We start from the raw sequence: 27,576 nt of genomic DNA on the forward strand, positions 1-27,576 counted from the left end.
AAACAAGTTACCCACCAATAATAAACAGGCTGCTAATTGGGTAATAAACTCAGATTCCGAATTATTTCCTGTCATCCAGAATAGTGCTTTTCTTCGCATGCTCTTGAATACTGCAAGTGCTGCGGTGCCATTTAATTGAAACGTTGCACAATGTACACACCGCCTTTTAAGTTTTATGATCAAAGCAGTGTGTCTTCATTGGAACTTAAGTGGGTCGTGTATCCAAACAGATCACTGACACCGGCGCCACCGTACAGCCACGTGATGACTTCCAGCGCTCCTGGAGACCTTGCCACGCATCGCAGTAGTGTCAATACCACTCATTATTAAGTAGTGGTAAAAATATATTACTTTCTGGTTGCTGTCTTGAGCCCTGCATGTAATCCTTTGACACTAACCTAGCAATCGCACAGAAATCCTTAGATATAAACAACACAGGGATTTCAAAGGCTTTTCACAGATTCATTGATTTGTTATGCTGTAGCTTTTCAATTCAAAACACTTGAAATAAAGTTAAGAGTCTTTGTGAGGCTTTTCAGCAGCACTGGGGGCCTTTGGGTATGATATGATGTGCTTTAAATTGGGCATTTGTTACTGCAGCCTTTACAAGGGTGCGGCCTATATACAGGTTTGCTTTATTCAGCCTTAGTTCTAGTCCATATTTGGTATTCAATATATTTCATATTTCACTAATGCATGGCTTTTCATTTTAAGTAAAGAAAGAGCAAGACCAAATATGAAACCTCTCCTCTTTGATAAATTCTCTTTACCCATCTTCATGTAAAGGACACGTTCTTCCTATACAATTAATCAACTGACCTACCAACGAACAGCTTTAAAGTACGGAGACATTAACGGTAAACAGACTAAGACAACCTGAGTGCTAAATAAACACGAGTATCTAAACTCTGTCCCCTGACAACACTACCAGATTCCTGGCAACGACAACAACAGACCACGTTTTCACGCTTCAGAGGAAAGCTTTGATGCTTTCAGTGTGACTGCTTTTAATCAATTGTCACAGGCTTTTTATGAGGTATAATGCCAGTGTTCCCCATTCTTTGATTAGCCCCAAGAGTGCAGAAACACATTTACCCAGATTGGTGCAATTTCCTGTCTTGTGTCCTTTCTTGTGAATATTAGTATAATTTAGTATCCTTCTCCGTTTTTCAGTTTCTACCTTCGTTTGTTGTCATATAATCCATTGAAATGTATTGCACTGTGTTTGTGTGTGTGTGTGTGTGTGTGTGTGTGTGTGTGTGTGTGTGTCTGTGTGTCTATGTGTCTGTGTGTCTGTGTGTGTTAACCTAACTCAACCCAAAAATATTAGACTCCAGACACTGGGGAAACAGATTCAACCAAGAAATCAATTTAACGCAAACTTGCATTTAACAATTGCCTCTTGTGCTCGCTCATTGTGAAATGGGAGAACACACATGGTTAAGCGATAATAAAGAGATTTTAATGGAACAAATTACTTAAAGTCACTTTGAAGAACTGAATTAACCAGTTCAAAATGACAATGAAATATAGATTTATCTAATTTATTTATTTTTGGGCTAGTCTGTCTAGTGTTGATTAACATTGGGGGCCCCTGCCACTAGTCTCTCTAGTGGTGATTAACATTGGGGGCCCCTGCCACTAGTCTCTCTAGTGGTGATTAACATTGGGGGCCCCTGCCACTAGTCTGTCTAGTGGTGATTAACATTTGGGGCCCCTGCCACTAGTCTGCCTAGTGGTGATTAACATTGGGGCCCATGCCACTAGTCTCCCTAGAGGTGATTAACATTTGGGGCCCCTGCCACTAGTCTCTCTAGTGGTGATTAACATTGGGGGCCCCTGCCACTAGTCTCTCTAGTGGTGATTAACTTTGGGGGCCCCTGCCACTAGTCTCTCTAGTGGTGATTAACATTGGGGGCCCCTGCCACTAGTCTGTTTAGTGGTGATTAACATTTGGGGCCCCTGCCACTAGTCTGCCTAGTGGTGATTAACATTGGGGGCCCCTGCCACTAGTCTCTCTAGTGGTGATTAACATTTGGGGCCCCTGCCACTAGTCTGCCTCATGGTGATTACCATTAGGGGCCCCTGCCACAATACCAAACAGCAACAACTCAGAGGCTGTCCATGCTTTGTATTTTTGATTCTCCTCACAACATCCATTAATTTCAGTCCAAAAGGGAAAGGAGAAGTCTACTGTTACGCTGGTCTCTAACCATACATTTGACATTTCTGGACTGATCCGTCCCCTCATGAATGTTGGATTATATACATACGCTGTGCATATTGATGTAAAAATAGATTGAAGGGAAACAACCCAGCAAGCCTGAAGCCGGAGGCTAGTGTATGTTTACAGTCCTCACACTCCTGGTCACCCACCAAGGACCAAGGGCGAGTTCCAATATACTGCAGTTTGTGATATCATATAACGTAACGCTCATTCGAAGCAGGCACTGTATGTCCACCTCTTTCGGGGACAGTATGTGATTGTAGTAACGGTTTCCCGGGGATTTATGTTTTTCCTGATAGGAGCTGACCTCTGGGCTAGCCTGTGCGTCATTAGCTTAACGGTGTCCACAGACTGTTTCCATAGGCTATATAAAAGGCAGTGTACGGTTACGGCTGCACTAGATATTTGATTAAAAAAGGGTTAGGCTTCCCATCGGACTAAGAACCCTACAACACAAGTTGGATGTGGGCCATTAAACTAGATAACTCAAAATGTCTTTCGGATCATTAAAGCTGCTTAAAAACACATTCTTAATTACTTTACAACACTGTTAGATGGATGATTGAAGCAAAAGGCATATAGCATTTACTTTAAATTCTCTTCACATTTTTTAGATTAGAGAGTGTTTGAGGTTGTATATGTGCACATATTTCCCCTCGCTGTAGGCTTTGGTTTCATGCATCCACTGCTCTGACTAGGGGTGAGCTGAACCATGCAGCTCATTTCATCTGGGTTCACAGAGCAGATTGAATCTGAAATCCTCAAAGCTCACACCGTTTAACCCTAAGCTTGACAATTAACTAGACAAATTGCCAGCAATGGTAAGAATTTGTACAGGTTTGATTCATCTCCTCACGTTGATAATTAATGAATTAATTTGGATCGTTTTTTTAAGAATAGACATATAGAATTGTGGTTCTTCTTCAATCTCTGCAACTGGAAATTTATGTAGTGAAAATGCCCTGCTGTGCAAGATACACACACGTCTGTCAAAAGGGTAAAAAAAAAAAAAACGGTTGAGTTGACATTCATCATTAAGTATTTATTGCTAAAACCTGAAACTAAAAATAAACCCACTGCTTTCAGGTGAGTAAGCTTTGAGTCTGAATGAGGAGAATGAGGCCAGGATGAGTCTCATCCTACTTCCTCAAACGCTTGGGGTGCCACTTCCCCCCCCCCATCCCCCCGCTCCCCCTTGTCATTTGAATGTACAAGTAAACGGAGGCAGTTACAAAACTGCAAATTCCTGCCCTTTACTTTTTTTTAAACCCACTCTTTTCGCTATAAGCATTCCTTTAGTGACAGCTGCCAGACTTCGCCTTCACAGTATGACGAGATGAGCAGGGGATAGCAGGGCTGTCTATTTTGGTATCAGCGCTATGCCGAGTGCACGCCATTGTACTTGTGCAAGTGCTGGCGTTATTCTCTAACATGTCAGCCGTTTTCATTAATCCACCGCTGACGGCTTCCACTACACATGCAGGACGTTGGAGATGTGTGTACGTTTTTGTACACCGCTCCATTTGCAGACGCCATGTTTAGGTGCAGCCAGAAACATACGACTTCTAATCACACAGTAGAAATAGATTTTATTTAAAGGCTGTTCCCTGGTTGGTTTCCCCCCTCTACCCCCATGAATCCAGCGCTAATGAACTGGGATCACTAATCCCCCCTCCGCCAACATAGTAGAAAATACAAAACACCACGCCGTATAAGAGTCAAGACATTATAGTGCAGATAGCGGGGGGGCATCGTAGCCATGCATTATACATGAGGCCTCACAAAAGGCCAGGAAGGATTCATGTGCTTTGATGAAATATGCACGGGGTATTAACACCAGAGGTTGGTGGATGTGCAGCAGTTAAAGACAATGCTGCGGCAGGCTCTGAAGAGCGGGTTTATACGTTGTAGCTCCGTGGGTACATTGAGACTAATGTCTGCCGGTTTAGAGGGATCTGCTCCTACAGCGGCTCGCACCGTATTCTAGGGCCAATCAAGCGGATCCATTGATTCATTCGGGGGAAAGCGGAGAGGCGGGAAAATCTCACAGCTGAGAGGCGATGCATGAATGGCTCTTTTTGCCGTGGCTTCACGCCCGAGCGGGCGCCACGCTCCATTTAAGATGAATACGTCCTTCATACTTATGTCGCCGGAACCAGACGGAACACATCAGCAAATCTTCCTGTGATTAAAGCGGTCATGTCGGGGGGGGGGGGGGTCAGACGTTCTCACGGCGGCATCCATAGGGTCAGCACACTGCCTCGACTGACACTCGGGGAGGGAGAGGAGGGGTGGTTGGGGTGGGCTGTGGGGTGGGCTGTGGTGTGGGCGTGGGGGGGGGGGGCGAGATGTCGGACTTACAGGCTGGTGTGGTTCCATCCCTCACAGTCGGCGTGAGCGGTGGGCGGGTTGGGGGTGTCAGATACGGTCACGTGACCCTGTGCTCGTCGCCCTCCGTTAGGCCAGTAGCCCGGCTCACTCGGACACGTTCGGAGCCACATGAGGTGGAACGATGCAGGGTTGCTTTACATCGGATTGATACGTAGGGATTCATTTAAAATGCAGGAGGATAGAAAATGCACACAGGTGCTCAGAAGATGTATCATGTGTCTTGGGACATTTGGATTTAGCCATAGCTATACATGAGTCTGGGCCTCGGTGTTAATAATGATGCGTTGTTGAGAGGTTTTCAGCAAGGTAAGAGAATGGAATACAAAATAGGGTAGTTATCATCCATGGATCTGGTTTACGTCGACATAAGCAGCTGAATGCCAAACACTGCTGTCACTGACACACAGCATGTAGTGTCTCCAAGGCCACAAAAGACGTGGTCCAATAGACACTCGCACACAGGTGTTGTGCGCGATAATGAATACCTTGAAATAATCAGTTATACAATATTTATCAAGGTGACACAGCTAATGAATGAATGCATTTGTTTGTTTATATTTAGTTCCTATCGTCCCTCGTCTTTATTCTCAACAGAGGAGCTCAGTGCGCGCCCTATTTATTATGCAACTAGCCCCGATACCGATCATGTCTATTAACTAAAGCCCCTCTCCTGATATAGTGTAAGCAGCTGCACAGGAGCTGATTGAACTCAGTGTCTATCTCTTATTAGGACCGTCTGAATGAACACAGCCCCTGTGACACAGGGAGGGGAGAAATAGTGCAGAGTTCACTGGCTGAAGCCCACCGGATGACCTGGGGGTTTAGGGGCTCCAGCCCTCTTAACAAACCACCCAGGCTTGCTTTAATGAAGTGCACAACCACCCACAGAGTTTTGTGTACGTTAACCCTGGTTGTTTCTTACTGCAAGATGAATATGGAAACGCATTACATCTTAAACATTATAGATGTTCTATCTATCAGTGACATGTGTTTCATGTCCCCAAATGCCTAATATATAAGAGGATTTCGTAAGCGCGTCATAAAAAATGACAGCATCATATAAGGATTATGTTCATAATCAAGATCTAATCATTAAAACTGAACGCTAGTTTTTTTTTTTTACTTTATTTTCTTTTTAGATGTTTTTCTGAATAAACAGAAACTAGAAACTAGATACAGAAGTACGTCCTACGACAAGAGGATGTGTGTGTGTGTGTGTGTGTGTGTGGGTGTGTGTGTGTGTGTGTGTGTGTGTGTCTGTGCATGATTGCATGTGCTGACCAATCAGTTGAACACACTTATATGAGGTAAGAGGTACTGTAAGAGAGGAACAGTAGACAAACAGAGCCTGGGAACACTGAAGGTGATTCCCCTAAACATATCATATGGGTAGAACTCTGCACCTTACAGGTTTCAGATTCCAGCCAGGCTCTGCTGTATCCTCTCAGAACAGGAGTAACAGGAGGATTTCTGGGTCTGAGAATACCTTGTTTGTAATGCAGGTACAACACTATGTGTGTGTGGAATAGAGAGAGAGAGAGAGAGAGAGAGAGAGAGAGAGGATGGTGGAGTATTAGGGAAGACAATCGAGGAAAATACAGCATTACAAATAGAATAAAGCTTTTGTGCTTTACTTGGAATTGGCAATTTCTCTATCCTAACTGGTGGAATTAAGACTTCAAAATCATTCAGTGCCTTCTCAAGGTTCTTAAATTGCTTCCGCTGAGTCAAGTAAGCATTGATTTTGGAGTATGCTCTAGATAATTCAAGCAACACAAACAAAACTGATTCCTCTGAATAGAAGCGGAGCCACCTGTTGAACAGGAAGTGTCTCCATACTTGGTGTTTCACTACGGATTTCTACCAGTTGCCAGGTTTTTCCAAAAGGAGTTCTAGAATCGAGAGGGTCCCGCCGCCGTGGGCATTGGTTTCCCCTGGCTGCTCGGTTGCCGTGGCGACGAATGTGAAAACATAAACCATAGCCTAGCACTGTATATTTTGATTTACTTATATTTAATGTTGTTGTCAACGGCTAGTTGTCTGAAGCCAACAGCGCCAACTAGGGTTTATTGTAGTCTACAGTTTATTTTCTCTTGGAGCCCCTTATAAGATCTGTGGATAATACCTAATATTGATGTCATTCAATGGTTGGAATTAAGTATCAACAAAATAACGCAACATTATCACTGAATTGTGTATCATAATGGCAAACCTAGTTTAACCTTGGTTTAACTTGAAAAGTATCTAGGTTGTAATACGTTGCAGTGCACTCTAAAAACACTTGGACTGTCAACTCCGTACTACGCTCCCAGCTGACATACTACAGGCCTGAGCAGGCAGGAAGGGCTTCCCGTGTTCCATTCACTTCTCCAGGCTTCCCAGATTTTTGAAATTCATTCAATCTTAATAACTTTTTTGAAATCTTGCAAGAGATGCATTAGCCCCCTCCACCCTGGAACTGCAGTACATCTATAATCCACTCACATATTCCCGCCATATTAATCCACTTAATCTTAACACCTTTGCTGTACACATGTCACAGCTGTTGGTTCGGCTTTCCCACTCCTAAAAGGAATGGGCATGTGGAGTGAAGCGGCACTGGGTGGATCTGTAGCTTCCTAGATTAGCTTTCGTTTCCGTCATCGCTGCAGAAAGCAAACATCACACCAGCCGCTCTTCCTTAGGAGTTCACTTCTGTCGGATTACGGTTGGAAGTTTCATCAATTACCATATACCTTTCATGAATATAACACAATAGTTCTTACTTTGTTTTTACTCTATTAGCTAAGCTAAAATAAATGTTTACAAATCAAAGTTAAAATGTCAACAATAAATGGGTGATGACCGCATTTTGTTGTATTATCTGGATGTAAATTTATTTGTGTAATGTTACATTAGTCAAAAACATACTTCCCTTTTTCAAAATTTGTATGATTTATAAGGTTTATGTTCTGGTGAAGTATCACTAGGCTACCGACATCATAATAATGATAGTGTAATTACATTAAAAGACAGGAAATATACCTTCCTAGTCCTAAAACAAACAAACTTGTAAATTCCTGTTAATTAAACCAAATTAAATCATTTCTCACTCTAGATTGGATTTCAGAATAATTTAAGTTGTGGGACGTTGTGCCTTTGACGTGCAGAAGAGATGATTGTGTATCATTATGCTTCTATGTTGTTATTTTTACCTTGCTGCAAATTGGACACCTTCAAATGTATCCTTTCTTGCATGCTGTTATTTCAATTTGTAAAGCACGTTACTAAGAAGTTAACACGCCCTCAGAACGAACGCATGAACCCAGGTGTCTGCCTGTGCAGGGCGGTGAACCCGGGTACAGAGATCTAACTCAGGGTAGGTGGAATTTGCAGGTTTACTCAAAAGCGCCGGCTGCATAGTCAAATAAAGTATGTTGTATGTTCTCTCCTAACCACCTTTTCTTGACCCTAAATTGAAGTCAAGAAAATATATAAAGGAGGATTCATAAGGACTTAGGAAAAGACGACTGCGATGCAAAGTGGATCTGACTGCACCTATACTAGGGGACGTCATTATGCAACGGTGGGGTTATGGAAAGGGGGGGCGGGGGTCTGCTGTAGTGACAATACAATGCTCTGAAGATGGACCACGAAAAGCACATGTTAGATACTTTGCCTCATGCATTCCTACCGTGTTGATTCATACAGGCTTTATGATCCTGGATTAACTGGTTAAAAAATATAACTTTATTTTCCCAAGGTTGGTAATCAATACGTATATAGGCAACCAGTCACAAAGGTGAAACAAAATGGTTGTCACATGGGTGATGATTGCTCACGCTCAGCCATCTGTTCTCGTAGGAGGACAGGAGGACATATTGATCGACATGATCCCAATTAGAATGACTGTATGAAAATAGTTGTCTGTCATTTTGATCGCTTGTTTTCGTGTATGGTGCATAATTAACACAGGTGACAAACGTCAAACTTCCGACACTAAGGAAACAGCTAGTGAGCAGTGTTGGTGCAGGAGCTTTACAGTAGCAAATTCAAAAGGTTCCATTTACTGGTTGTGGAAGTAAGTGTGTAAGCAAGAAATGATTTATTTTAGATTCATGCCTCATTCCGTGCTTAATAATAATACAGGAAGCAGAGTGTTGTCACGGGTTAGCATAGCGGCGGCGCTTTAGCGGTGTGAAAGTGAGCATGTCGAGGGAAGCTGTAATGTGCTATTTGTGGGAGTATCGTAAGCTCTGATTCACCAGCAGTGGCTCGGCTGATAGAAGTGCCAGAGAACCATATGTCGGGTTTGTTTGTCCCATTTGTATTTCACTTTTTATTTCTATTTTTGTATCCTTAAAATCAATCATCGTGAAGGTTGGAAATTGTGGAAACAACGGTGAAGTCACAATTGGTTAGAATAATTGGCTGTGTAGTAAGAACAATAATAACACATTTGATTTTGATGGTGGCCATCATTGGGGCCCAAGGGACCCTTGTAAATGGGACAATACGACGGCTTTCCAAGAGGCATCAGCTAAGAGTGCAGAACAGAGAACAGTGGAATGAAACATAGTTATCCATCGAGCCTTCATGAACCCGGTGTAGCCCGTAACCACAGTGCCACAGAGCTGAACGTTAAGGTGTTCCTGGTGGTCTCTTTACAGGCTGTGAGAGACTGTGGCAGGTGCCTGCTACGTGGGCTGCAGGAAGCCATCACAGCCCCATGCATTCATTAGTAAACAACAAAGGGCAGGTCGGGCGGAGTTTAATGTTGAGCGATGCCGTCTGCGGGGGTGAAGATACGCTGATGAACACGGAACGCCAGCACCTGAGGGTTTGATCGCCGTGTGCGGCCGCTGAAGCAGGAATGAGGAGTGACGTGCCAGGCGTCCACTTGGTTGGTCTGACGCGGGGACCCACTGCTTTATTGTGAACACATCTGCAGAGGCTAATGAGCGCTTCCTTTAGAACGAGCTGGTAAAGCAACGACATGATCGAGCCACGAAGACTAGACTAGTAGCTGTATCGATCCTTAGGATCGTCTTTAACTCCATGCCATATTGTTAGTTTGGAAGATAAATGCATGGTCTGCAAGGAAAGCCGGTAATCAGTCATTACCTCAGGAAAGCAGGCAGCAGGTTTATTTTCATAATCAACTGGGCTTAATGGAGAGGCAAACAGTGTCTCAAATGACAATAGATAACAAGATATCTATTCTCAGGCGGGTTGAGATGGAGTTGGCGCACCATCACACAGATCTCTGACAGGTTTAGGCGGAGATGCTGATGTCTCCCGAGGGAAAGGGAGGAAAAGGAGACTAGCGTCATCGAAGCCGCCGTAAGAGAAGCCAATGAGGGATCCCAGGGAAGATGTTGTGAACAGGAAGGGGAGAAGGAGAGGTCAGGGGGCTGATCCCTGGGGCTCAGAGGGATTTCACCTCTCGTGACTCCAACAACTCGCCTCTCTGCACATGCATAATGCATCAAAGGAAACAACAAAGTGCTGTGTGTGTGTTGTGTGAAAGCGAGCGCCGCCTCCGTGTCTGTGTCTGCAGCCGTCGCCTCGTTGTGTCACAGCTTTGATTTGGGCTTCTCTTCGGCTGCCGAAATGTGAACGTTGTGTGGGCCACCTGGAGAACTAGTGTTGTGTGTGTGTGTGTGTGTGTGTGTGTGTGTGTGTGTGTGTGTGTGTGTGTGTGTGTGTGTGTGCGTGTGTGTGTGTGTGTGTGTGTGTGTGAGAGAGAGAGTAAGAAACAGAAAGCAGATACAGAGAGGACACAGAGAAAGAGAGAGAATGAAATAGAGAGAGAGACAGTGAGTACATTTGACAAATTGTATCCTTGCCGTAATTAGAGTCAGCTAACCCCCGGATATGATATACAATAAAAAGATTTGAATACAAATGGATAGTTGGATACATTTGAATACAAAGTTGAGGATAACAGAGGTACTTTACTGGCTGACGGGCAGCATTGTCTTGATGTGAGACATAATCTTGTTCTTCTGCGGCCCAACCAGCGGCAGGTTCTCACCCCGGCTCTGCCTGTTTTCTGCCTTCACCTGCGCTCGGATAACCAAAGCATTACGGCGGTAATTGAAACCTTTCCCGATGATTAACACGTTCTCAAAGCGCCACGCAGAACCTCGTCTGTGATTAATACACAGCTGTCATAACTAATTACATTAATGTTGAGGAATGATTAGACGTGTCGTGCTCCCTCTTACTCCTCCTCCTCCTCCTCCTCCTCCTCCACTCCATCACACCCGCTGCCCTTGATTAATGCATCACCGCCGAGACGCGAGCCCCTCGCCTCGCACAAACACGACCCTGAGGTGGAAGTAATCCAACTCAGAAGTGGAAGCCCTGTGTGGGGTCTATACACAGACAACACACACATATGTACTTTTATATCTATATATTTTCAAGTATCACCATAAAAAGAGAAGCCTTGCTGAATTAGCTGGGGTGGTTCCCTTATCAGTGGGGTCAAGGCTATAGTGGATCAAGGGCTGAATGTGAACCCCAGCTTGATGCTGTGCAGAGGGGGTGGGGGGCTTTTGATTGAGCGCTACGGCAGACAGCATGTTTTTGGTAGTTAACATGTAGGGCCCATCTCTTAATATATTCAATATTGTGAACAACGGATTGAATGGAGAATCAGAGCACTCAACGGGCTAGGATTTGTTCGATTTGACCCTTCGACGCGTTTTTGTGTGCCACTCATATTTCAGATTGATTGTTGAACTTGTACTCTCATTCATTTTACTGTTTCCTTTGTATGGGGCAAGACAATGTGAATAATCATCCTTGAAAGACTTTGCCTCCTTCTTTCAAAAACAAGCAGGGACTCCTGCCAACATTTCATACAGCAGACAAAAGTCTAGCCGAGCAAATAAAATTCAACAACATATAGGTGAAGACTACCACACACACAGTGAGGCAAACCCAGGGCAATCATCAGGTTTATTGCAAGGATAACGATCCCATGTTGCACAAGGTAACAATCTTTTATAATTGTCGGGGAATAAATCAATGCTCAAACGTTTTGACTCGCGTTGCCCCCTCTCAGATCACGAGCGAATCGGAAGGGACTCCTCCTACGAGCAGGAGGGCAAGGTGCAGTTTGTGATCGACGCCGTGTACGCCATGGCCCACGCCCTGCACAACATGCACCGCAGCCTGTGCCCCGGCAACGTGGGCCTGTGCCCCAAGATGGAGACCATCAACGGGACGCTGCTGCTCAAGTACATCCGCGATGTCAACTTCACAGGTGAGCCTTCCCTCTGACCCATCGTTGCCAGGAATTGCTGACCAATAGGAACACACTAGGAAAGTCTTTTAGCAGTTGACTACTTTTTCAGATGACTACTTGACTACTTTTACTTCTATTGTACCAAAACCAGCAGAAATATGGCATATGAAGGAGTCAAAAATAACTGGCAAATGTAGCATGTCATTATTTGATACTATAATTAAATGTAAAAAAAAGATTGCAGCATATTATTTTATAAATATGTAGCATAAGAAAATATCTTTGTCTATCCCAATAGCAGGATTATTACATTTGCTTGCGGCAGCAAGTAAATGTAATGTAATGTAATCTATTGATCCAGGCCAAAGGCCATGGACAGATGACATGTCTCGCTGTGGTCTGGTCGAAGATAATGTTTTTAATCACACACAAGCGGGGTAACATCACCGAAAATTCAAGCAAACTCTCAAAAAAATGCAACATTAGTGGAGCATGGGTAATTTCGTGACTCAGTTCAAACCTTCAGGGGTAATTATACATTCATGAACACTGTCAGGCTGTCAAGACTTTGGTCCATAGGATCGAATTTATATGAAAACATTTTCATCTTTTTTGTCTGATTGAATTCACAGAATGTTAATCTAGAGCTGGTTAATGGTATTTTTTCTTTAATGTCGGAAGAGTTAAATTAAGACATAATTTGACCAGTATGTCAGAGAAAGAAAGGACACATAAATATGCCCTCAACCTTCACCAACAACACATTTTAGCAGCATATTATAAGATACACAGTTCAATATTAACCCGGTGTCTAACCACATAGATTAATTCTCTAAGAAAAAGTATGTATGGAATTGATAAAACCTGTACACTTAATGTATTCATTTATTTATTACTTGAGTGAATGGGCAACTCAGAAATGTAAAGCACTGTAGCTAAAACAAAGGCCGCTCGAAATCAATGCTACAAACACATTACCGCTAAAAGCGTATTCGCTTTAGACACTCTCTGCACGGTTGAATTGAAAACGTAAAAGCTTTTTCAAAAACAACGGGAAGAGTTCATTTCATCCAACGTAATGCTGGGAACTTTCTTCAGGCTGCCCTGCTGACTAAAGGAAACAGGAAACCTGGCCCGGCTTACAATATTGTTGATGACTGCTGATACATATTGATGCATGCTAGATGCTTTTTTTTCTATGTTATCTCTGCTTTGCATGGAAAAACACTTTCCCTGTTTCTTTTGAGGCATCACACGTAGTCTCAGGGGCGATGTGCCTTTTCAGCATTGCCTTTGTGAATGTTTTTCATAACTACACAAACAGGATCCTTTGAGTCCTGCTTGGACCTTCACCACGCCAGGCGGTGGGGTTCTAAGACCATGTTTCACTGTAAAAATGGACTCAAGAAAGTAATTTAACACATTTAATTCCAAGAGGTCTGGTCATAAATTAGAAAGGGAGCTATTTATTCAAACTAACACATGGTTTCTCGGTGATATGAAATGTACTAGAACATTAATTAGGCACAGTGTAATGTTTATTCCTGGAGGTGATTATTGCAAAGAAAGGTAAAAAGTTATTTACTCAAGGAAGGCAAGGAGATAGAGATGTAGTTGGCAGAATCGTTTACAGATTTCAGAACCATCATGTGTATCAAATCCTGACACAAGATATCAGGGCAGGGAAGCAACCCTCCTAACAAGCAGAAAGGCAATACAGGCAATCCAATCCATCTAAACCTGCAACAGGACACTTTATAAGCAAAGTGGGTGAAGAAGCCTTGGAACGAGAAACAACCCCTTTAACTCTGATCAATTGGCTCTCTCCACCCAGATTAACCATGATGTAAGGCCTGTGAGAACATTTAATCAAGGCACTGCCTTTTGTACTCACTTTTATGTTAACTTCTTATCTGTTTTCTGCACATTTTTTAGGCTGGTATAGTGTAATGTATTTTTAAGAGGTTGTGTTAACTTTAACACCTACAGCGTTTTGAATTCTGCTTAGTAACCACAAAATCGTATCCCAACGTTATCAGCGCAGGGAAGAGAATCCATTTTTATTAAGCTTTCATTTATCAAGACTTTGGATCATAATACAATTTCAGCAAAAAAAAACTCTCAGCTCCATGTTTGTTCACGTTGGTACGTTGCAAAAATAAACACACTTTTCATCCATTTTAGATTTTGGATGTATAAAGGGGAGTGAAGTGGATAAACACAGAAAGAACATTATTTAAGGTCGTTGTTCAAAATGAGCCCCTAAAGATTCCATGATGAAATCTCATCTTCCACACACAAACAAACACACACATGCACGCACAGGCGTTTTAACAAGCTATGCAGGCACGAGATGGGTGTCAGAAAACCCCCCAAAAACAGCGTGAAAGGGCGTGCGGATCCGACGGCGGTAATCGGAATGAGCACTGTCGTTCGTTAGCGCACGCCGAGAGAGAGAGAGAGAGGGGACGTTGCGAGTTAGCGTCAAGACGGGCACGACAGGCCAATGGGCTCACTGAAGGAGTGGGAAACGATGTGCGAACGCGAACCGACAGCGGCTCAGGCCCTCCGCAGAGGCAGAGCAGAGCAGCGGCCTGTCAGCATCCATTTCCCTGCCGTCATTAGGAGCGTAACCGCATTGGCCTGAAGCTCCCCTCGCAGTCTCATTTGATTTCTGATGCGGGTGATGCATACATCAGTGTTTGTTTTGCTGCGCTGTCGTTGAACGCTGAGGCTGTTTGTACCGTAGGAAAAGTAAACAGGTAAAGTGGAACATTGAAGTTGTCTCATGAAGTTCATCGCAAATAACACAGCAATTGTTTAAGCAAATTATAAATAATTAAAAAATGGGGGGGAAATGCTTTTACCCAAATGGACATTGATGGTTTGGGTCGTTTCCCTTGATGTGCACTTTGTGTTGCTGCTTTGCACAAATAATAATGCTTTATAAATAGATGTGGGTTTGATGTGATACAGGTTACCAAGGGGCAGGTTGGGTTTGGTTGGGGCATGCTACTTATCGATGCTTAGAGGAATACCTTTAGCCTTTGTACATTTCCTTCTGTCCTCAGGTATTGCTGGCACACCGGTAGTGTTCAACGTGAACGGAGATGCTCCAGGTCGCTATGAGATCTACCAGTACCAGATTACCAACAACACCATGGAGTACAAGATCATCGGCGACTGGACCGATCACCTCCACTTAGACGTACGGTTGTCCTTCAATGTTAATTACCATGGTTTTCCTTCTGAATAATGTAACAGATATTACACATGGATGTCTGCCAATCGGAAATCCTCCATTGAGATCAGAGGCTCCACTGTGTCCAGTATGAGCTCTTGCTGCTGTTTCAACAGTACTTAAGAAAACCATTGCATTAGTGCAATACATGTTTCAATGTAACATAGGCCGACAGTGATTTCAATGTCAAACGTGCAATAGCAATTAAAAACACATGTCCTATGTTGTTAGAGGATCTGGAGTGTTCAATATAGCCCGGCTACAGTTTGTAAACACCTTGGTAAATGTATAAGAAGAAATGCAAATTGCCACTGTTTTGCCATCACCAGAGGGCTCTGAGGAGAAGCATAAATGACACCATATGGACATATCATTTCAAAACCAAAACAATCACATGAACACCCATATGTTATTGTGCATGATTTAATTTCCCAAATGCTATTTCAGTTTATTAAGCCTCGCAAAGCATGGCAAGCCTGGCATAACTCATCACTGTCACAACAAGCACAGGCCTGTTGAACAAGCATTATCCCATCCTGAGATATCAGTACGCCACAAACGCGTTCAATTTCCTGCCTTCAATTAAGGGGCGCCGCGCCTTTTGATTAGCTAATTAAAAAGGGGTGATGTTTCTGGCAAGATAAAGCACTGTAGACACAAGGCTTTATAAAACAATTATGTCTTTGTTGAAAAGGATCAGGCTTGTGTCAAGTGGTGAACACCACTGTGACTGCCTTCTCATCGCCCGCCTTCACCGTTTAAAATACCCGAGGAGACTGAAACAAACAGACATTGAATGGTGTGTCCACGGAGATATGTACTTATTGTTTCGGTTCACGTGAATGGTTTGCAGATATCGTCTGCTCGATATCTCTATCATGAAGCCAGATAATGAGCAAGGATTATATGCATATTTTCAAAAGTAGGGTACACTTTTGCAAGAAAACGTCAGCAATGACAGAATATAACAAACAAGGTGTTCTGTCGGGCTGTCTGAAATGGTGCAAGCGTGACCAACTCCGACATCCTCCCCTCAGACCAACGAGATGCAGTGGCCCGGCGCCTCCCAGGACGTCCCCTCCTCCATCTGCAGCCAGCCCTGCCAGGCGGGGCAGCGCAAGAAGACGGTGAAGGGCATCCCGTGCTGCTGGCACTGTGAGAACTGCGACGGCTACCAGTACCAGGCCGACACGTACAGCTGCAAGATGTGCCGCTTCGACCTGAGGCCCAACCCCAACCACACGGGCTGCGACCCCATCCCCATCGTCAAGCTGGAGTGGAGCTCTCCCTGGGCCGTGTTCCCCGTGCTCATCGCCGTGCTGGGCATCATGGCCACCATGTTCGTGGTGCTCACCTTCATCCGCTACAACGACACGCCCATCGTGAAGGCCTCCGGGCGGGAGCTCAGCTACGTGCTGCTGACAGGCATCTTCCTGTGCTACGCCACCACCTTCCTGATGATCTCCACGCCCGACGTGGGCATATGCTCGCTGCGAAGGATATTCTTGGGCCTGGGCATGAGCATCAGCTACGCGGCGCTGCTCACCAAGACCAACCGGATCTACCGGATCTTCGAGCAGGGCAAGATGTCGGTGAGCGCCCCGCGCTTCATCTCGCCCGCCTCCCAGCTGGTCATCACCTTCACCCTGATCTCGGTGCAGCTCCTGGGGGTGTGCATCTGGTTCGGCGTGGACCCCTCCCAGGCCGTTATCGACTACGAGGACCAGCGCACCTCCAACCCGCTGATGGCCCGGGGGGTGCTGAAGTGCGACATCTCGGACCTGTCCCTCATCTGTCTGCTGGGGTACAGCATGCTGCTCATGGTCACTTGCACCGTCTACGCCATCAAGACCCGAGGCGTGCCGGAGACGTTCAACGAGGCCAAGCCCATCGGCTTCACCATGTACACCACCTGCATCGTGTGGCTGGCCTTCATCCCCATCTTCTTCGGGACCTCTCAGTCAGCAGAAAAGGTAAACAATGGGTCGAATCATGACGCAATGATGGCACGTTGTTATTTGAACATAGAACACGTGTTTCTCCAATTGTATATATATGGGAGCTTTGGCCGTGCAATGACTCTAAGCAAAGAGAGGTGTTACACTCCTAGAAGTTCATTTTTGTTCGCTTGAAACAGTTTTTCTGGTTTGTTTAAAAAGTCATCATTTCTTTGCGTTTTTGTATGGTGTCACCATAAATCATAAGATTAATAACTGAGGGAATTGCAATCATTAAGAGCAGTCGCGTGTGCCTAAGTCGTGTGCCCCAAAGTTTCTTAAATTGTGTGTGAACTTGTTTGATTGTGTGTATATGTGTGTGTGTGAGATCGTGTGTGTGTGCTTTATGTGGGGGAACACCGAAAAAAGTAAATCCCCCAAAATCCCTGCAGATGGATAGAAATGATGCTTGCTCGTGGAGGAAGACAATTAGGAGGAAATGGCAGAATTAAGCAATAGAGCCTATGGAAGGTTAAGCACACACCGTACATAAATACCTCCCAAAAGTGTGTATTCTACTAATTGAATAGCTTTTGATTCATTCTTGCATTGAAGAACCCAAAAACATTGCCATATTAAAACCCAAATGCCTCAAAGGTCTGCTACTTATACTTTTGTCAGGCCATATTCTTGCACAGCTTTGCATATAAGGCTTCCATAAGAGCTCGGGTGTGCTGTTAGTGAGCTAACAAATATAGAGTTGTACGATAACCCTCTAAAAAGCAGCCGTTAGCATGTTTCCAACACCACGCGGTCTGAAAGGCTGCAGAGCGGGTTTCCTCCACAGCGCAGCTTCACTTTGAGACCATGTTTTGACCATAGAGTCTCCATATTCCATGTCTCATATTTCACTCATTTTTACTTTGTATCATCTAGAGGCAATTCAATGAGCTAAGATAGTCCTTTATTTGATCCCGGACAGGAAATGCAGTTGAACATACAGGAGAGTAGTAGAATATAAAAGGTTGAAAATTATGAAGAATATACTGGGAGGTCAGCGGAGGTGTGAAGAAAGGCGATGGGGGTGGTGGTGGTGGTGGTGGTGGTGGTGGTGGTGGTGGTGGTGGTGGTGGTGGTGGGGGGAGGTGCTCCTGCCTGTGTGTCCAGTCATCCTCCTCATCCCCCTCCACACCATGCTTGGTGTGCGCCTGCTGGAGCTTGCCCTCTATCCTCTCCCGGTAGCTGGCCTCTGCGGCCCTCTGGTCTCTCTCCAGCTCCTTCTGGGCTGACTTGACCTCCTCTCCATCTCCCGCCATGCATGAAAGCCCTCTTTTTCCTGTTATGGAGGGCTTTAACATCCTGAATGATCCCAGGGCTTGTTGTTGGTTTGTAAGGAACCATGCCACTTTTCACCTTAACAGTGCTCTTGGTAGGACATGAGAGTTGTGAATAGTAAGAGTAGCAAGGTTTTAAAACTAAACAACCCAAAAAGTCCCCTGCCTCTCTGCTCCCTCCCTGCCTACGTTTCTCAGCCATTAGGAAGAGATTTATTTTCCGCACCTGGGATTGAAGGCAATATTATCCAGACCAATCAGATGCCCTTATTTGTCAGAAATTAGCAGTCTAAAATAAGTCTTTAATGGAAACTGCCTGATACAGAGGCAGGCCAGTAAACTCAGAGCAAATATTCTCACAGAGCATTTCACTCACTAATAGCTGATGGATAGCTGGGCCATTTCTAACAAATTACCCCCAAATGATAGCTCTTAAATCTCACCTACAGACTTTAACAATGAAAACGATACATCAGACAAACATTTCCATTTGACGATGCAAACGTAATTTTTTTCCGGAATGCTGCAGATATATCTGGGAATATGTTTAATGGTTATCCCGTGCCCTCGACTCAGCCCACTGCAACGCAACAAGAACAGTGTTGAGATGGAGGTGGAGGAATATGAACGTCAACCATCTGATTAGTAAGAGCTGAATACATGCCACAGGGTGATGAATGTTATTTTAGCAGGGTTTTTGCTTGTTGAGGGTCACCCGTCTACTAAATCAACAATGTGTGATTATAAATCTCTGCAGCGGGTAAGCAAACATCTAAGGCCCACTGTAATGGCAAGTCAATGAGGAAACATAAATCCCTTCTGGTGATAGTCGTAATACCTTGACATTGTTTTGAACTGTGTTTCTAAATGTTCCATCAGGTTCCTATGAATGATGCATTACTGTCACTGATAAACACGACGACATATCTTTGACAACAATGCAAATACTTGTAGGCCTATAGCTTATTGTCAAAGTAAGGACGTGACTATGTAGCTGATTTCGGTGATCATTTGAGATATTCATGGAAGCTTTATGATGATGAGTTAATAAAAGTTTATTGATTTCAATAACTGTATCAATGAAATCCCATCCTATAACTGATACGTCCTACCAATAAAATATGCTGTCCAGCCCGTAACTCTCTCTTTGGTTAACAGAACGTCCTGCTGGGGGGGCATGTCTCATCTTACCATAAACACTCCCAAACCCCTCTCACTCACGCCAGCCAAAGAGAGTCACTTTGCCTAACACAATCGCAGAGCCACTTGACTTCGCGTTGACAGAAGTCATTTCATTTTTTGGAATTCTGAAAGTCCCCCGCCTACTAACGAGAAGGGGCTCAATCTTACAATTTACAGCAAATACAAAGAACGATCACGGGGGGAAAACGTTCAACGTCTTTGTTTTGTTTGCGTCTAAACCACCCACACCAATTTCATCTGAAAAAACTGAGAACGGCAGGGGTTTGGTGCAGTCATGCAGCAGTGATGCCACCGCCCTATCGCTTCAGGGCCTTCCGGGCAAACCCATGTCTCGCTCAAAGGCCGGTCTGATGCACCAGGCATCAAACATCAGGTTTTGATGCCCGATACCTTTGATGCCTTTGACAAAGTGTAGCATACCCTGCTCCAAAGGAGTGCCATAACCGAATGCCTGCGGGGATGTGGGGTAGTACATCCACGGTCCGGTTCTCGGTCTGTTACTGAAGCAAGACTGGCAACCGTAAAGCATGTTCCTCGACCAAGGGCTTGAGGTACGCGGTCCAGGAACCTCCTGCATCACACTGCACTGCAGATGGAAAGCGAGCGAAGGGTGGCAATATCGTTCCTAACTCACCTGAGGACTTTTGTGTAATCTTCTGTGGAGATGGCTCCCTACCTCCACCATAGTATATATATATATAATTAAAAAAGCAGAGAGCTGCTGCTGCTGCTATGTGCTGCTGCCTGTGCTAGTGGAATGGATTGGGGAGTGCTCCATAACTCTTAGTTATCTCGCACACCTCTGCTCCCTCAGCTGTCAGGGTGCCGGGAGCTACCTCGGCTGCATTCTGCCTCACAGGTTTGCGGATGCTCACATGAATGCAAAGCGGCAGGCAGAGGGACGGCTGCCTCCTGCAACCCCGGGCCTTTATGTCTCACGTCTGTCCGCAAATTTCTCTCCGTGAAACTATATTGCATGTGCATCGATTTGCCCTTTCATTGATTTGCTTTTGACGGATTACACATGCGAAGGGTTAGAAAAAGATAGCATTACACCGGAGAGGGCGCGGGGGGGGGGGTCCTAGTCACGCTTGGTTAAACACGGGTAGCCAAGCTAGCCAGGATTAATTTGGTATTAGGTTGTGTAGAAATCTGTCCCCTTTCCCTGGAAAACAGCAAGATTAATGATAGCATGAGCAGGTCCAAATAACATATGTTATGCTTCAAAACATTATTTATAGTTGCTCGTGGCTAGTGAGTCCTGTGGGGTTATTCCCATGCCACACAACTCATTTATGATTTCTGCAAATATACTGTCAGTCCCAACCTAAGGCACGTCTATTAGTGAGACGGCTGTCACATGTTTTTTACGATTGATCTTACACCCCCTTTGTTTAAACCAAGAGGAACTGGTTGCTCCTGCCGAAAGGGAAAGGCAGGACTTTATATAACTCCTGACTGCATTTCACGTTGTTGTTCAGCAGACCCGTATTTGTTTTGTTTTATGTGTGTGCGCGTGAATGTGTTTGACTTTACCTGATCTGTTTATTATTAAGCCAGTGGTTCTCAAACTATCGCTATTCCAAAATCTCTTATCAGCCAAGTACCACTTTCACCAGCACAAACATTTTTGGGGAGAGAATTCAATGAAAATGTACCTTATACGTGCATGTTTTTTGGTGTACACATGAACAATAAACAACACTTTCAGTTTAGTGAAAAACATGAGATTGTGCTTACCTTAACACTTCGGACAGTACTCAATTAAATTCTTTTGTACGGCAACTTTAGACTTAATCATTTTGACAACTGCTAATAAAACCAATACAATGTCAAAAAAAAAGAAACATGTTGGGAAACGGCGCTCTTAACTGTGCCTGTTTGTCTCTCTCTCCCCCCCCCCCCACCTCCCAGATGTACATCCAGACCACCACCCTGACCATCTCGGTCAGCCTGAGCGCCTCCGTCTCTCTGGGCATGCTGTACATGCCCAAGGTCTACGTGGTCCTCCTCCACCCGGAGCAGAACATTCCCAAGCACAAGCGCAGCCTGAAGGCGGTGGTGACCGCCGCCACCATGTCCAACAAGTTCAACCCCAAGGGCGGCCTGCGGCCCAACGGGGAGGCCAAGTCTGAGCTGTGCGAGAGCCTGGAGACACAGGGTGAGCGTCAGGGAGGCGGCGGAGGAGAATCTGAGGGTTTCAGTGAAATTGTGAACAGGCGCGTGAACATGTCCTGGCGATGACAAATGATTTCAGGACGTTTATCTGCTTCGAGTAGCGACCGGAAAAAAGGATGAATATATCATACGCAAGGAAGTTATCTATTTCATCTTTTAGTTAAATGGTTGAAAATGAGCAGACGATGCGTTTCGATACACTTTTGACCCCCGACTGAAGTAATGCCGCGCCTTAAGGTCCTTATCTCCCCCCTACTGAATGGATGTGGGAAAAAGGCAGGGCAGGACCAGCCGATAGAAACAGAGTAGCTAATCTGCCGGGGATAGTACCGGGCTTCATAATCACGCAGCTTTATACACTTTCAAGTCACACTGGCGTTGTTTGCGAAATGCAATCACCAAGGTAACGTGCATATCTCCCAAGCCGCTGCAAGCCCTGGCGGGGACGCTAAAACCCAGAGCGGGCGTGCCGCGTGCAGACGTTCCGCCTCGGCCCGACGTTACATTGTGTTAACCAGCGTAGGAGCGAAGAGAGAGAGTGGCAGGACGTGCATGCACTCATGATGACTCCCTACTGCTGGGGACCAGCAGATCCCCTCTGTGTTACCACTAACGGCTGCTCTCTGTGCTTGTGTGTCAGACTGTGTTGAGGGAGGGGAGCCCTGTGAGGGACTGTAAAGAACCAGGTAAACTGGTGGACCACCAGCTTGCCTCTCTTCCTTGCCTCTAAAACCACATTGCTCTTCATTTATGCTATGTTTCACTGTGGGGGGGGGGCACTCCTCCACGCCTGCCCAAGAGATGCACAGAGCACCATTTTTGTAGCCTCCGGCTAAGACACGACACCCCCTCAATATTTGACATCCTAAACCACCCTCCCTCTCCTTCCCCACCCCTCCTCTCTCTCTCCCCGCTCCTTTCACAAATACATTTTGACCAATGGGAAATTAACTTGGGAGGAGGGGGGGGGGTATGTTGTTGTGCGAGGCCTCAAACAACCAATCAGCATGGCAGCCTAACGTGCGGACGATCACCGCACTTTGCCTGACTGCAGCAGACAAGTGATGGTTGCATGTCCCCTACGATTTGTTCCCCCCGCTGACAAAAGGGGGGATTTGTGGTAATGGCACGTACAACAACAATAAGAGGGAGCAGGGAAAGACAGATGGGTCTGCCAGATCCAATTCTTCCTCGACCATCTATTTTTTTTTTTTGGCCTGGCAGCGCATAAATATTCAAATAAGGTCCATTTATCAAGGCTGCCACACGGCGGGCGGTTCTGGGTGAAGTGCAGAGGAAAACGTGTAACCCGCGCGCACGTTCCTAACCTGGCACCCACACCGAGAGAAACTTAATGACTTTTAGCAGCCTCACACATCTCTTTCCTTTAAGCCCCCCCCACCTCCTCTCTCTGTCTTTCAACTGTCTTCTGATTGCCTTCGCCCCCTCTATGGCTTAACCAATCAAATCTTCCGTGGGCAGATTGGCCGGGTGATTACCTCCAAGCATGCACGCACAGGATGATTTCATATTGGAGCAGTGATACAGCTGCATGCACACTCACACAGGCAGGCATGTGCACATCAAACTTATTGTGCACTGTGTTGTCTTCCTGCAACAAGTGGTCGTGAAAAGCAGTCAAAAGACAGATTTGGTGACGTGGAAACTCCCTGTTCAGTTTTGCCATTGTCATTTACTTTTTTTTTAACAGGGAATTTAATCAATAAAATAAAACACCATTGTATTAAACACAGCTATGATGTTAACACAAATGTTTTGCTAACATTTGTGTTTTTCTCGCTGAGGTGACTTGAATAGATCCAGGAAGGCACTGTTATACTGCATGCTCTGCCTGGTGCCCACATGATGTCAGCTCTTTGCATGTGGTGTGAGACCTGCATCTGAATGAAATCTAGTGCATTTTACAAAACAATACCACTCCGATGCCTTACAATGTGTCCTAGGTGTGACAACTGAGTGAAGTCCCGACACAAAAACACTGCTCTAATATTATTTGTACACCGGGTTCTATCAGGTGTCTAGACATCCTGGTTTGACTCTACAGTAGACACCATTTAAACGTTTATCTATAGAGATTTCACTGTACATCGACACATAGTCCAGACTACGTAGCGGTTGACAAGTTGCGATGAACTGTGTAAGTGCGACATTGAATGTCCCTCTTCTCCTTCTCTCTTTGTCTCCGTCTTTGTCGGGCTGTCCCCGTCTCCAGCATTGGCCTCCAAGCAGACATACATAAGCTACAGTAATCACGCCATCTAACCGACCAGAGAGCTGCACAATGGAGCCACGAGCGAGAAGCCTGCCTGAGGAGCGAGCACCTGACACTGGAGAGAACGCTAAAAATACCGGAGAAACTCTGAGCTCCAAGGGAGAGATGGGACCGTGGGGTAATGGGGACGGGGAAATGTCACTCCTTGTGCAGAGGAAGAAGAAGAGGAGGAAGAAGAAGATGTCATGTCTTTTTGTTTTTGAATAGAGATTATGGCTTGCAAAGAAATGGTATTTTTTGGGGGGTTTGGGATTTCGTTGTCAGGTGGCAGATTGGTTGAATTGTAGAGAGAATCCCATCAAAGTATTTTTCCTTGTTTCCACTCTTTTCTGTAATGTAATACGAGTGTAGCGCAGTAACATTACTTTCTGACGCGGGCCAGGTGAGCGAACCGTTCAGGGCCTGCGGTATATTTGTTATTTTTAAAGTGTGGAGAATATGACCACGATTGCTTTTTTTAAAGGTCCGAGTCTCATTTGAACCTATGCGTATTTCCTTCTTTGCTATGCGAGCGTTTCTTTTTGCTCAAACGCAAGCGACATCGCCGACAAAACAGTTGTGCGCGGCATTTTGTCGGAGAGGCTGGTGTAAGGCCGCACTAACAGCGGCACACTCCAGTGTCCACTCGCTTTACTGTAATCAGTAACAACGAAAAAAGAAGCACCGCGTCGGAAAACTCTGGAAACGAAATGCGAGGACCGGCCCGTTTCCTCGTTATCGTTCTGTAATGGTACTAAAGATGATGATAAAGATAAACCCTGTGTATAGTCCCCAAGCATGCCTGTGGGAGCCTCACGTCTTCTGTGCTGTGTTGTCAACGTCTATGGAATGCAACATGTGTCATGGTCATTCACGGTGGCGTCTCCATAAGACTAGTGTTGAACTTACACACATACAAAGACACACACATACACAGACAGACACAAACACAGACTCAGACAGACAGACAGACACACACACACACACACACACAGACACTTTGAGATTCTACCATACATGCACACTGTCTAGGTTTATTGGCCCTTATCTATCATGCAATCGTTTTATATGCCACAAATGTAAAATATGACGATCATTTAAAGTATGTCTAAAGAGGATGTAGCATTTTCAACAAATAAATTGGGAGTTACAAAAAAACAGGGGAAATAAATCATTTATATAAATATGTATAAATAATAATATTTTGGAGGCAAAACAAAATGTACTCCCCCTAGACTAGCGCTTACCATATCCAGAAAGTAACCTGTTGGATATGCTGGTGATCTGAAAAAGCTGACAAAATAAGCAAGGAGACAAATAACCAGAGAGTAAGTGGTGTGTCACCCCCGATCTCTACCAACATGCAGGAAATAATGCCCCCTACTGCCACCAGACGCTTTCTTTCATCCTGAATCATGACGTTCTCATTCAAGTGGGGTTCCCACTTGAGTTTGGTCTAACGTGAAGCTTTGTGTGGTTACGTGATAAATAAGGGCCCATGTCTCCATTTTGTGCCTCTATTCGTACATGATTTTCTTTGTTTCAGAGGTTTCCCCGGAAACTTCTTCGTGACGTTCTGTGTTAAGTAAGCACAATGGAGGAAGGACGATTTGCACAACAACCATATGGAGTTTGTCTCATCGAGTCATCTTTGTTACCCTCAGCAATGCAAAAATCTGTATGTTGCATGTGAAAGACTCATAACAAAGTCAGGGGAATATTTTGATGAAAATTATGGAAAGCTCAAGGGGGGGATTAACAGCAATGGGGATATATAAATATATAGCCAATCATTTGGTTTACGTAACAAATCTCTCTGCTTCAACAAATGTCAGAGGTGATGCCGCAAATGTTTTTTTTTTATTTCATGGTTTGGATTTGGAGTATTTTGTGAGATTGTTTGTGTTTGTGAATATGAAGATTTCCTGCTCTTTGCCACCATCTTTGTTAATTTACCCCAACACTCTGTGTTGCAAAAAATAGAGTATGTAAGTTCTGACCAAATTTAAAGTTAATGTATGTTATTACAATGGATTGATCATGTCTTATTTATGTACTGACTTGTTTAACAAAAAAGGTAAAGCTAAAAAAATATAAAAAGAGATGACAGTGCCTGGATATTAATGAATTATCTATAGAAATTATAAAGATGTGTAGAGCATGTTCATTTTTATACAAGATATTTCTAATAAAAGTGTTTTCCTAAGAAACAGTGTCTGCATATTATTACCATATCTCAGATTTTAATAAAGGAATCAATGTCATTAAAGATTAAATAATAAAAGAAAATAGTAAAACATCACACAGTAATCATTTCTTTCCCAGCATTTCACAAGCGTTGCCTATTATAACAATTGCACAGAGCTGAACTGAACAATGGGCAGCAAAGGATAACTAATTGTATTAATAAAGAAATATCCCCAATGCCCAACGCCCAACAGGACACGCTGTGTGTGGCATAGGGGTTCACGAGGAATAATGAGTCCAATACAACACAAAGTACTCTGGCTTAACTTCTGTTCTGTGAACAATCAATATGGCCAGCAAAACAATACCTATAGGCCTTGCAGAAATTGAGAAGATACCCCCACCACATAAAAGCTGACAGAGTTATGGTAGGGTCCAAATGAAAAGTAGACTTTTTTTCTCTCGTGCAGTGGATTTATCCCATATCTCATAAGAGGCCGCATAGGCTTGAATGATCAATGACCAGGCAATAACCCGGGCCCCTGGATAGCTGTGGGGGCTTGTCCCCATCAATGGAAACTAAATGAAAAAAACATCCAGGGAGATTAAGAAAAACACTGAGCGCACACATTCCCATCACAATTATCTTGATCTGTTCTGTATCTCTTCACCTGTTCTTGTCGTTCAACTTTCCTTCTGCAGGTAGGCAACCAATTAGTCTTTTAAAGGAAGGAATACATCGCACTTGGTATGAGATTTCACTTTAAAACACTCACTTTGTCATCATGGCTTGTGACTGCCTTTGTTTTGGTATTACAGTTTTCCTCAATCGTTTAAACACGTTTTCTGAAATGATAGCTCAATTTCTCAAAACTCTAATCACAAACCTGAGAAGAGTTAATCATTTTGTCAAAACTACACAAATTCTTCTCAAAACTGATTTTTTCCACCAAACAGTAAACACAGCTATCAAATGATTATCGCTTAGAGAGCATCAATTAAACACTGGTGTGATCAATTCAAAATATTTCAAAAATACTCAAAATACTCAAAATACTCATCAAAATACTATTTACATATGTTTTGGCTTTATGAGGCCATGTTACATATTCCAATGTATAAAATTGTTTAGAAATAGTTTTCTTTTTTAAAGTTGCAATTAGGTGGTATATATAGTATAAAGACTGTTGCCATATTGTAATATAATACTGTGAATATGTCATATAAATATTGCATTGACACAATCGTATCAGAATAGGATACTATGCATAGTTGTCTATCCAATGAGCTCCAATGGGCTAAACTCGCAATCCCAGCTAATCCCACCAATATTTAACGCTGCAACATTGTTCTGACAATACACCAATGT

The 27,576-nt window shown here is 44.2% G+C and overlaps 1 protein-coding gene across 1 annotated transcript in view; it reads left to right on the top strand.

Moving 5' to 3' along the window:
- LOC307079224 (metabotropic glutamate receptor 4-like) overlaps positions 1-24,031 on the top strand; it is a gene marked incomplete at both ends in the record, with an annotated part of 98,569 nt that extends 74,538 nt beyond the window's left edge. The window contains 5 exons of the mRNA XM_079741399.1: positions 11,673-11,873; positions 14,927-15,063; positions 16,134-17,069; positions 21,485-21,731; positions 23,982-24,031. Of these exons, the coding sequence (XP_079597525.1) occupies positions 11,673-11,873; positions 14,927-15,063; positions 16,134-17,069; positions 21,485-21,731; positions 23,982-24,031 (1,571 nt within the window). The remainder of the gene's footprint in view (positions 1-11,672; positions 11,874-14,926; positions 15,064-16,133; positions 17,070-21,484; positions 21,732-23,981) is intronic.
- Positions 24,032-27,576: the final 3,545 nt, after the last annotated feature.

The sequence above is a fragment of the Pollachius pollachius genome (assembly GCF_949987615.1).
Source record: "Pollachius pollachius genome assembly, chromosome: 8".
In the NCBI taxonomy this organism is placed as follows: Eukaryota; Metazoa; Chordata; class Actinopteri; order Gadiformes; family Gadidae; genus Pollachius; species Pollachius pollachius.